General features: G+C 37.7%; 1 protein-coding gene across 1 annotated transcript in view; it reads left to right on the forward strand.

Annotated features, from left to right (window-relative positions):
- The window catches only part of GABBR2 (gamma-aminobutyric acid type B receptor subunit 2), a 462,692-nt gene that overhangs the window by 184,279 nt on the left and 265,454 nt on the right, over nt 1-12,959 (forward strand). Inside the window, 1 exon segment of the mRNA XM_031055642.1 lies at nt 3,547-3,717. Coding sequence (XP_030911502.1) covers nt 3,547-3,717 — 171 coding nt within the window.

Raw genomic sequence — 12,959 nt, forward strand, 5'->3', positions numbered from 1 at the left:
TACATATTCTCATTTTAAGTTCACAAAGTTCTCATTTAAGTTGCTCACAAATTGGAAGCAGGATATTCTAAATATATTCTAAAGAAAGATTTCTCAGAGATAGTCTAGGAAGTAGATGCAGGGTTTTCTGACAACATTCAAACAGATATATATTTATATAATATATATAAGTTTTTTAAAAATTTAGGTCTACATACACATATGCACAGAGCCTGTTTATGTATGCACACACACAAACGCCACACACAGAGTTATGATGTATCAACCAGTAGCTGTCCTCTGTGTCTTCTGCTTTATAACATCTTTAAAAAACTTTTTTTTCTTTTCGTTCATCCTTTCTTGAAGTTGGACTTTTGGCCATCACCTTTTAGCAGTTCTGTAAAGTAATTTTCTGTGAAGGAATGACATCATACATCCCACAGGTATTTATTGCTGAGTTATAATCCTGCATATAAATGTTTATCTCTCACTCCTCCTGAACACGGACAGGCAAGTATAGACAGCTGTACAAAAGTAATAGAGCAGTGCACGAATATGTATGCTTTGAAAATGCAATAATGTGAAAAATAGAACTTTTGTATTTTGCAAGGAATTGTATGAACAATGTGATTGTCTTTGCTAAATAACTTAGTTATCAAAATAAATTCTTGTAAAAAAAAAAGCAGGATGGCTTTCAATCCTGTAGAATGAAGTTAAGAAGCTATTAAAAGTCTTTCAATACGCAAGTTTCAAATCAGCCATGAATAAACAACTTTGGCCCTAAAATACAGAGGAAAAATGCTCAGTTAAAAAGGGGTGTACAATCTTAATGCATATGTGAGTGGTGTGTGTTGTTATCTTACTTGCTTTATCACACTAAATAAAGGGGGTTTTATGAGTATTTTCCTTATATTTCCATATAGCTGTGCTATCTCATATACTTTTTCCAAAATTTCAGTTCATTTCTTAACATGATCTTTTTATTAACACTTTTTAGAACATAATGAGGTTTTATTTCATTTTTCATCCTTGACCCTCTCAAAGCAGAATGTTGAGTGCTGGTTATTTTAGGGTTAAGTTCATTGCATGTCCCAAACTCTTACAAAAATAATTTTATGGAAAGTTAGATATTTTTAATGACAACTTTTTCAGGATATTTCTCCATCTCTTAGAAGGGTCTTATTAATTGTCAAAGTGGCCAGAATGAGACTAACCATGATATATGCGATGCTTGAAAGACCTCTGAATACATCCTACAATATGAGAATTGTTTGAACAATAAATTTTCCCATTTTTTATTTAAAAAAACCCACTTTATTTAAAAACAAAATGCAGAGGATTTTTTTTTTTGTAATTTGGATGTCATTAGTTTTGCACTTAAACCTGGATTTGTCTCATCTCATCTCACATGGCTGAGAAATCTCTTATGAGACTTCATCTTTCTGTAAGCAATGAAGAAAGGTAATGTTTTGCTTCTTTGCTTCCATGGAAATTTGAGCAATTAGGATACTAAATTAGGCCCTTAAAGTCACTAAAAAATCACAAAGGATGGTTTTGAATTGTCTTGCTTATATCACTAATCTTCACCCTAAAGCCAGCTCATACATATAGATATGCTTCTCATTACTATGGACCTTTGTACTACTAATCAGAAAAAAATTTCCATTCAATTTAATAATCTGAGCTAGGTGAACTTTGCTGATGTTTCTTGCCACTACTGTTCCTTCAGTGTTGCTCTTCACTTCTTTTTCTTAAGATCAATCCAATTATGTTTGATCCAAACCCATAATAACTTGAAAAGCCAGGTTCTTTGCAGTGAGCAGGCTGCAAGCAGCTGGGCTGCTGAGAGGTATTCCTCTTCATTTTGGATTTCTAATGTCAAATTTTCTCTCTTTTTCAGTCAGCAGTACTGGTCCTTATTTCCACTTTCATTGAGCAGTGAGTGCATGATGTTCAGCACTACCAGGCTAAATAGAAAACCTGAGTAGGTCTACCTGGCAGATGTTCATTCTTCTTTCCTTATGGGAATGGTTTTGGAAAATCAAGATGGCAATATATCATAGCACCTCATATTGCACTTTTTTCATGAAATCTAGTGAAAGTCCAGTTGCTACATTAAAAATGTTTTACGTCAGAATTACGTGACAATTACATTATTCATTATCTCCTGACCAGTGAAGAGAAAGGATCTTCTATTTTGAATGGTATACTGTAAACTGTCCAGATTATAAACACTTTAAGTTGTTTAGATTTCTTTCAATTAGGAAAACAAACTATATTCAGGCCATTATAACAATGCAATATATTCTTTGTGAGTCTAAGATCAGACAGAGAGTAAGTCCTGTTTCTGATAGGGTAAATCTAGATTTTTATAAGAAAGAAATAGAGAATATAAGAATATGAGAAAGCATTTTTTTTCTCTTCTTTTTGAGGAAAAGACTTGAACTGGTTTTTCAGATTAAACTTGTCTACTCTGAATTTCAGAAAAGGTTGTCTAACTGAAATATATTGAATGCTTGATCTAGAAAGTGAAAACTTAAAGCTATGGTTGATATATAGTCTTGAATTCACCTACATTTTCTGACTATCTATTGATTTTGAAAGTCTTTAAATAATTGTATCAGGGAGCTTATTTTGTGTCAGTCAAACCAATTTGCATTAAAACAGTACTTTAAGAAACCCCAACCAAAAGTCCTGGCCGGAAAAATGCTTGAGAAGTACATTCCTAGAAGCCTAAAAAGAACTAGAGGGAATGACCAGAAGTATCTTTGGAATAGGAGAGTTTTCAAAATGTGAATGTGCAGGCATTCTCTTCAAAATGCTGTCTGAAAAACATTCACAAAAACATTCTGCCTTTAACTTGGGCAGAAGTATTCAATGAAGTTTTCTGTTTGGTTTTGTATGTTTTAAAAGGTTTCCTCTTTTCTTTTGTAATAAGCATTCTCTAAGCATGAACAAATTTCAGTGTTTTAGCTATTGAATCCTCTTTTATAGCACAAACCACAGGGGGCCTACTTCAGTGAAGGAAGCTGAGACCCAAGTAAACTTCTGAGTTTCAGCCTTGGCTAACATAATGATTTTCTGTTTTTTTGTTACCTCGAGCTGTTTTGGTACATGAAGGCAGGAAGAAGTACTACTAGAGATTTACCCAGTAATTTAAGATATATACGACTTTGAGAAAATAATATTGTCTTGGAGATATTCTCAACTTTTACAAAGGGAAATTGATGGGGAATTCATCATAGAGATTTATTCCCTTAGGCCTTATTGCTCTGTGTAATATACAAGATGCATGATTTTAAACAGAGGATTTTACATCACTGACTTTTAAGATTTCCTAGTTTAATTTTTCAGCAGGTGGTTTCTAGAGCTAAAATATTTCAAAAATCTCTTTAAAAGTAAATGGTGCTGGTAGGACATTCAAGCTGTATGAAGATGAATTTTCTCTACATGACAGCAATGCAGAGATTGTGTCTTGTTGCGCTGAGAAAAGCAAAGCTTTTTTACTGACTGCTAGATGACTTATGGTGACTTTCTTTTTTTTTTTGTTCTTTGATTCTTTTCCAGCTTTCATTTGCAGCAACAACTCCAGAGTTGGCTGATAAGAAAAAATATCCTTATTTCTTCCGGACAGTGCCATCTGATAATGCAGTGAATCCAGCAATTTTGAAGTTACTCAAACATTATCATTGGAAAAGAGTAGGAACTTTAACCCAGGATGTACAAAGGTTCTCTGAGGTAAGGTTTGCATAATTTATAGAACACGCAGAGAGATACTAATATCAGATTTCTAAGGAGTTAATTCCTTTATTAATAGCAATTCAGGAAAAAGAAAAAAGTCCCACTGTTTCAGTCCTGTTTGGCTTTCTCTTAGTAGGTCACATTTTGCTGTACTGAATAAGCTTAATTCCCTTCTGGGGTTTATTTGAGTGTCTGTAATGAAAGCTACCCATTCTTTTTCATGTCTGTTTTTCACACACAAGATCATCGCACCCCAGTGCAAAGGTTCCTTTATACTCTTTGATTTGCAAAAACATATGTTTTTGAGGGAGGCTTGTATTCTGACTCTGGTTCCCTTAAAAAGGAGAATAAATCCAATTTCACCATGGTCCTTTTGTGCTCTGATTTATTACAAGCATCAATCTGAGCACTGAGGAACAAAATCTGGTAAGTCTGTGGCTGAAAATATTGGAGGAGCTTACTGAGACAAAAATGTCTGAAGCCCCCAGAACTAATAAGATCACATACCATGCACCCCACAGATCTTTCAAGTTTTCACCCTGAGCAACATTTTGGTCATAGAAATTGCAATAAAGTGTGGACTAAATGCTATTAACCATGGTTTCAACAACTGAATGAAAGAAAATATATGTAATGAATCAGAGCAAGACAAGGAAAATATTTGCCCCATTAATTATTAGAGAGGTAAAACTAACACAGACATGCCTGGTGTTTGGTTGTTGGAAGTTTTTTTCTTCCTCAGCATTGATTTTATAAAAGGCTGACTGTGCTCCGAAGACTAGCATAATTAAAACTGGGGAAGAGGGATAAGAACAGGTTAGAGTCATCTTGGATGAGTCAGATATTTTCAAATTGTCAGGCACAATTAATTCACTATGGAATACTTAAGAAATCTTGGATTCTTCCCTTATGAGCTTTGAGAATTAAAGGATAAAAAGTAAATGAATTATAGGGGGAGGGAAGAAACATTTGTGTCTATCTTTCCAGAAAACACACAAAGGCCCTGGGAATTATAGGCCAGTCAGGTTAAATTTGATTCCTAGAAAGACACTTGAGCAAATAATCTGCTTGGAATCACACAGGAGATAAAAAGATGCTAAACAATGGTGAAAATGGATTTGTCAAGAATAAATCATGTAAAGCAATTTGATTTCCTTCTGTTACAAGGTAACAAGTCTCAAGGAGGTGTGATAGGTGATGTGCAATATTTCATGACTTATAAAAATGTCAAAAATACTCCTAAAGAAAAGTAGAGGAAACTTAATTTTGGTGAAGGTACTGTAAAAGCAGTCTAGTCTCTAACCAATATTTCTGCAGCAGATGTTAATTGACATCAGGTCAGTAGAATATTTCTTTTTAAAACAAATGCTGAAGCAAAAAGTCACCAAAAAGTATGGTATGCTTTACCCTTCTCTGTCTTGGAAATAATTTCAGAGAGTAGTTATCAGTGGTATACTGTCAAACAAGAAGGATGAGATTCTGTCAAATGGTATTATCTAGAAAGAGATAAGGTTTTCTCTAGATAGTATGATAGAGAAAATGTTTATTAAATTGCATTTGATACCTACTTGGGAAAAGCTGCAAGTACTTTGCTGAGGACAGGATTGAGTTTTAGAATGATATTGATACTGGCTTAACTCCAGCCAGCAGTCAAGCACCACACAGCTGCTTGGTCATTCCCCTGTGAGCAGCTTTGAGGGCAGAATCTGAAGGGCAAAAGCCAGAAAACTCAGGGGCTGAGATAAAGACAGACTCATAGGGAAAGCAAAAGCCATGTGCACAAGCAAAGCAAAACAAAGAATTAGTTCATTGTTTTGAACATTGTTTTGAACAATGTTCAGCCATATCCAGGAGAGCAGGGCTCCATCACTCATAACAGTTGCTTAGGAAGATAAACACCATCACTCCAAGTATCTCCCCCTTCCTCCTTCTTCCCCTACTTTATATATTGAGTATGATATCATGTGGTCTGGAATATCCCTCTTGTCAGTTTGGATCACCTGTCCCACCTGTGTCTTCTCCCAGCCCAGCACACAACCCCAGCCCCTTGCCAGCAATGCAGTAAGGAAAGCAGAAAGGCCTTCACTCTGTGCAAGCCCTACTCTGGAATAACAAAAACATCTCTATATTATCAACCCTGTGTTCAGCACAAATCCAGAATCTCAGAATCTCTGCTGGTCAGAGTGACTCTGAGATATGTACAAGCTTCTTTTCCCCAGCCCGGCAGCCGAAGAAGGAGTCAGGATTCTTTTATTCTCGTTCTCAAGATTGTTTATTATTTTTTATCTATAACATTCTCTCTCTGACCCATCACAGGTCTGTCTGGCAGGTCGGGTTGAGGCACGCTGCCCGTTCTTGGGGCGGTGTTATCTTTTTATACTGAAAACTGTGTGTACATTATTTACCATAACTTCCCAATGCCTATCACCTATGTTAGACAGTGAGTCTCTACTCTAAACCAATCTAAAAGTGCCAACGTCACCCAGAAGATGGAGGCTAGGAAGAAGAAGGAAAAAGGACAAGTCACGCTCAAATTCCTCCATCTTAGGACCCCAAGCCCCCATTCTAAAAACCTCAAAAATCTATTTTTCACCCTGTGATAAATTCACCATCATTCTACTTAAAGTTTTTTGACTTGTAATTCTTCATATACAGGTTGGTAATTGTTTCCATGGGTCAAGATCAAAGGCACAGGGATCTTGGGCTCTGTGCCAAGGTCTCTTAGCCCCCTGGGCAGGATCTCGAGTCCTCCAGGGCAGCCAGAGGAATTTCCTGGGTTCCGACACCAAAACTCAGCCCCATACTGGACACTGTGAAGAAAACCAGCTCTACCCCAGAAAAAACTAGCCCATTGATAAAGGTTTTAATAAAAACAATATTTAAGTGAAAAAGTGCAAAATGGCTATGTAGGTAGCAGATCTCCAGAGAAAGATATGACAAGCACTACAACAAACCACAAATTAAATAACAGTCAAGACGTTTAGACTCCTTGATTTACTGTAAAAAGTAGAAAGGAAGCAAAGAGCTCTTGTTGCACCATCCCAATGTAATGCAATATTAACACTTAAGACGCACAAAGTAAACTATAACTCTGCTTAGTGATCATTAGGTGGAAGTTGGAAAATAAGGTCTAATATCATTTTCAAGAGGGAAGTAGATCAGAGAAATCTGTAAAAAACATTGAGTCACTTGGAAACATTTAATCATAAAGATTAGAAGTGAAAAAAAGTCAAATAGAAAGGGTAGATTGTTGAACTTTTGTTGTATAGGGTTTTTTAGGATAAAACGAAAAAAACACAACACAGGGATTCTTGGTCTTCCTTTGGGACAGCCAGAGGGACTTCGTGTCTGTCAGGGTCACTTAAGAAGTTCTGAAACTGCATCTTTCAAGGGTTTGAAAGAGTGCTGCACTTGAGTTCAAAGTCTCTCCATTTCTCTTGAAAGGTAAGCAACAACCTTCTGTGTCTGCAAACCCAATTTTCTGTGATTCATTACAGCTTTCAAGTAGTGCAAGATTCAGTTAAAGCTTCCTTGAATTGCAGTGATTTTTATACAGCATGTTGAGTCCGGTGCCTTCAAAATGATTAGAGCTTGATTCTTCCTTTTTCAGCTCCATGTAGAGTTTTTCCCTTCCCCATACAGACAGTGAAAGCACAGGGAAAACTGCAGGAACTAATTAAATTGCTGTCTGGGAGCAGTGAGGAATGGGAGTCATGAGCAGTAGAGACAAGAGCATGCAACGGCTGGGCAGAGCCCAGTCCCACTGCAAGACAGGAGTGCAGACCCAGGGACTGAGGCCAGGATCAGCCAAGTGTGCAGATCATCAGGCAAGTAAGTCCATGGCAATGAAGCAGGTCCAAGGCCAAGCTGGCAAATCAATCCACAAGTCAGGGTTAGATCTGGTATCTGCTGGATAGGTCTATGGCAGAGACAGAAGACACAGGACTAAAGGCTGGATAGAGCTCCCAGAGGAAGGACCATCAAGGCCTGTTAGTGACCCTCAGGTGCTGGTCAACTGAAACTATAATTTTCCCTCTAAAGGAACATCAGGCAAAATTATTCTTCTTGACTTTTTTTGAAAGTGATAAAATAGTCAAATAGGATCTAAAATGTCTTTCTCTGTTGTAAAATGCCAATGAGCTTGGGATGTGAATGGTCTTATCTATAAGGAAAATGCATTACATGCCATTAGATCAGAAGTAACTGAATATCTTCTCTTACTCTTATGCAAAATAAAATAAGCAGGAACTAATGAATGGGATCTTTGATAAACCTGTGTAGTAACTCAGGTGGTTTTACTCTTTACAGTGAGACAGAGCAGTTCTCTCATTTTTCCATCTCCCATCTCCCAGACTGCACCAGTTTGACAGATCTCTCTCTTTTTTTAATCTACAGCAGTTTGGATATCTATCTAAATTTCCTCCAGTGATCCTTCCACCTAAACACATGGGGAATTAGATGCTTGTTATTGCATAGGGACTTCATGCCCGTGTAGTTTAGTCAACAGGAATCCTGACTGCAAATCTTTACCTGCCATCTAAGTTCAAGGATTTTTGGGCTGATGACTTTTTTTCCTTAGCTAGATCGCTGTCTCTGGTCCCTCTACAATTTGTACTTTGATCTTATCACCTGAATAATTAAAGCTCACCTAACTTGTCTGCAGGTTAGCTGCCCCTTAAAGTCATCAAGCTGTCTTTTTTGTTCACTTTGCCTTGTAATAATGAGGCAGTTGTCTCAATTACTTAGTTTATCTGTCTCACTCCAGTATATCTCTGGAGGCCAAGATCACAGAGGATCTCTTGCTTCTATTTCAGTTATTTCCTTTGGGAATCTTTTCCATCAGGGCTTTGGGTTATCACCCATTTCCTTTTACTTGGTGAAAAAAAACTTCTCTTCCTTATTAAAAAATGTTATATCTTCCTTCTTCTCCAGGTCACAAAGAGAGATTAAAGGTCAGTAGAGAGCATGGAGAACTTTATGCCACTGTGCTTTCAGTTCTTAGAACACACGGGCAATATCTATACATCTTATACCGCTATTGTGGCTTGAGATGCCCTTTCTCGGCATTACTTGGATTCAAGGATTATGGCTTTTCAAGTGACCTGTATTTTATGGCTGCCAATAGGTGACCTCACTGTTAGCATCCTTTGTGAGATCTTCAGGTCTCCATAAATATCCTTTCCATTGGGTTAATATTTCAATTGTGTAAGTTGACTTGGTATAAGAATAATGTACACACTTCATCAGCTCTGTTACTTAACCAGGACAAATTCATACCTACTGTGCTTCTGTGTCCTAGATTTTATGGATTGCTGCCCTGTTTTCATCCTCTGGGAGAAGACTGTTTCAAAAATTAATTCTGGGGCAAAGATTTGTAAATGAGGTTACAAAATATTTCAGGATTTTCAGCTCAAAGTGTTTGCTGTGGTATATAACTGTAGGGTAATTTAGGTTGGAAGAGATCTTGGGAGGTCTCTTATCCAACTTGCTGCTCAAAGCCAGTCTAGCTTTAGTGTTTCATAACCCTGAACAGTTATAGCTGTTTGTCCTGGTTCTGGGCAGGAAGGGTTAGTTTTTGCAGTACCCAGGAGGGGACATCTCCAGGACCCAGAAGTTGTTGTCTACCACCTTGCCTCATTGCTGGGGTTTGGGGGGAAGGGAGTCTCTCCAGGGAGAAGGGGTCCCTTCCAGCTCTGCATAGCGTGGTTGAGGGAGCAGTCAGGAATTGTTGTTTCCATATGAATTGTTCACATCTTTCTTGTGCCCTCTGTATTGCTGCTGTTACATTTCCTTCTCTTATCTCATTGCTGTTTCCAGTAAATCATTCTTATCTCATCCCATGATCTTAACCTTTTGTGCATCTTACTCTTCTCTCCATCCCACCACAGGGGAGGGGGAAAAGGGTGTGAGCAAGAGACTCCTGGTTTCACTGGGAGCATTAAATTGGAGAATAACATTCCTAAACTGCCACACTGTTGCACACACACAGGTTTCAGAAAAGGCCTATGTCCTGTTTCTGATTCGGCTGAGCTTTCAGCTGATTGAAACTTATGCAGTGGTTGGTGCCTCAAGTTTTAATGCTGCCTGTTTAAGATTGTATTTTGAACTAGGCAAACCAAGCAATATTCCTGTGGTTTGTTGTCTTTCATGCTTCAGTGGGAAGAGTCATGGGAATAAAACCATACTGAACTATCACTAAGTCAAAAGTTTTGGATGTCATCAGTATTGAAGAAGATGTAAAGGCTACAGAATTATTACTGGGAAACAGAAAAGTGTATACTCATGTACTGGTTTTCAGATAATGCTTTATTTGCTTAGTAGTAATTCTAGTAATACCTTGCTTCAGTATTTTTCTGTTATTTCCTGGATATTTTTCATTTTATTTATCCACCTTTTTATTCATAATATGTTTCAAATTGGAAGCTGGCACTTGATTGTAATAGTACACTAAGAGGGCTTCCTTATTTTGTGATATAGACTGGCTTAAATTACTTCTTTTTGCAATCATCTCATGTTGAAATTCATTGAAACTGCATATTAACTTAGCATTTCATAGAATATTCATGATATTACTAGATTTAAAAAGATATATATACATTTTCCTCCCACTGAGTACCTTGTCTGGGATTGTTTTTAAAATAAGTTAAATTCTGTTCATGTCAAGTGAATCTTTGTTTTTCCCTACTTCTTAATAGACATCTCTTTATGTGATTTCTCTGCTTCTTCATGGAAATATTGAGAACTTGTAATGTAATTTTATAAATGTAGGTGGCATTTCAAAAAGGCAGAAGAAATGAGAAGTGTGTAGTATGATAATGAAATACATTAACAATATCAAGATAAAATATTCTCTCCTGTGACTCTGTCACAGTCTTCATTGAGTTCAATAACTTCAAAATATGTCAGTGACAGAAACTTAAGAAAAACAAACCTTGTAAGTGGACAAAAAGGCATTTTTTTCTGGGGAACATGATGAACACTAAGGATTTCTTTAGATTATGTTGCATTTTGTACGCTGACAATTCAACATCTACGAAAATCAGCAGGCCATCAGGGTCCATCTTACCTAAATTTAAAGAATTTGGGAACTCTAAATTCCAAGTCTCATCCCAGAAAATGTAATACTGGAAAAAATGAAATTGTTCCCAAGAAAAATAGCTAACGATAAGTCTTCTCAACATAGTATATGTCTGTTGCTGTGGAGAAAGCAGGGTGAGAGTATTATTAATATAGAGTTTTATTTATTGCAGCCTTGCTTTGTCACTGTGCAGTCTGCAAACTTGCATCTGAGTTAGTGGTCAGTTCTGGTAAGAGTTCATTGGATAAGCAGAGGCAACGAGAGAGTTTTTGTGTGGCTAAGAGGACTTGGAGAAAATAAATGAGATAGCTGACCTTTGACCTTTCAAATTTCACTAAGAAAACAAGCTTGAGAAAACCAGTTTTAGATGACTGTATGTATACATCATGTAGGTCTCAAGATGTGATTATGCTTTTTGACTTAGGCTTGGCTTCTGATGATCAAAAAGAGGAGCAGAGCTTTCCACTCTCCATCACAGTTGCCAAGAGGTTTTAGGGCAGCAAGAAAAACATTACTTTTTGTCCATGAGTGAGCTTGGAAGCCTCAAATATACCAAATAACATAAATGTTTAATCTGGGAGCTCTGAATAGTACACAGCAATTTCATCCTAGAAGGAGTGCTCTACCTTCAAATTGGATCAGAAAAAGAAAAGGCAGAAGATTAGAGACACAGAAAGTAGTAAAAGGAAAGTATGGGAAAAAGCATGAAGAGAAGATATTGAGAGCCGGAAAACTGAGACATTATAAATGTAATTGTTTAACTATAAAACTCTTAAAAATATCTCTTCCTAATTCTTGCTTTTTTTTCAAAGTGTCATGTGCCTAAGATCTTCTTTCATATTTCCTCATTCCAAATTCCTGGCAGATTTCTGTAGCAAAATCTAAGGAACAATTTATTTCAAGTTTTCTTGACCTTGCAGAGAAGAATGAATTCTTCTATTCTTCTGTCTTATAACTATGTTTTCCTATAATTCAAGTTGATACATTAAGATCTTCACAGAAAGGCAGTCTCTGAAATTTTATTAATTAAAGGAAAACTGAAGTACTAGATCTAGTATGATTCTTCTGGGTCCTGGTAAATATTTAGAAGCCATGAGATTATGGCAAGGTCATAAGACTTTGATATGGGAAATGGGGGTAAATCAGAGAGGTAGGACCTTAGCCCAGGTTTGTCCCTCTTCATAGGAAATTGTCTGTGTACAGTCAGCTACAGAGCAGGGGGTCATTTTAGGTGAGAATTGTAAATAGTAATTAGAAGTGACTATATACAGGCAGCCTTTTAGTACCCTTGTAGATGAACACTACACAGCCTCCTTGGGAAACTTGTGTGAGTGGTTGGTGATCCTTGCTGTTGCAAAGCATTTCCTGATGTCCAGGTGGTACTTCCTAGGTTTCAGTATATGTCCTTTGATCTTGTCACTGGGCATCACTGAAAGAAGCCTTTCTTCATCCTCTTCGCCTTCATGGTCCTTCTCTGGTGTTCCTCCAGTGTGTCCATATCTCTTGTATTGAGAAGCCAAGAAGTGAACCTGCCACTCCATGTGTGAGTTCTGCAATGCTAAGCAGAGGAGAAGGATCACCTCCCCTGACAAGCTGTGACAACGCTCCTTCATACAGCCCTGAATATTATTAGCTTTAATGGTCACAAGGGCCCATTGCTGGCTCGTCTTCAACCTGGGATCTACCAGGACCATCTCCACCAAGTGCTTTCCATTGGGCAGATCTAACATATATTGCTGCAGATTGTTTTTCCTCCCCAGCTCTGGACTTTTCACTTCCCCTTGTTGAACATGAGGCTCCTGCCAGCCCATGGCAGTATGACTCTACTGTGTATCAATCACTCATCCCAGTTCTGTGTCGTCAGCAACCTTGCTCAGGGTACCCTCTGCCCCATCATCCCAGTCATTAATGAAGATGTTGAACAGGACTGGAGCCAGTAGTGATCCCTGGGGTACACTGCTGCACTGCTACGCTCTCAGCTCTGCCTAGACCTCATGCCATGGGGTGCAGCCTTTTGGGCCAGTTTTCAATTTACCTCACTGTCCACTTGTCCAGCTCATACTCTATTAACTCTATGAGAATCTTACGGGACAATGTCAGGAGTCTTGCTGAAGTCTAGGTAGACAATATGCTCTATCACCTTCTCAAGGACTGATGTGGG

Source organism: Geospiza fortis, unplaced genomic scaffold (genome assembly GCF_000277835.1).
Source record: "Geospiza fortis unplaced genomic scaffold, GeoFor_1.0 scaffold206, whole genome shotgun sequence".
Lineage (NCBI taxonomy): Eukaryota > Metazoa > Chordata > Aves > Passeriformes > Thraupidae > Geospiza > Geospiza fortis.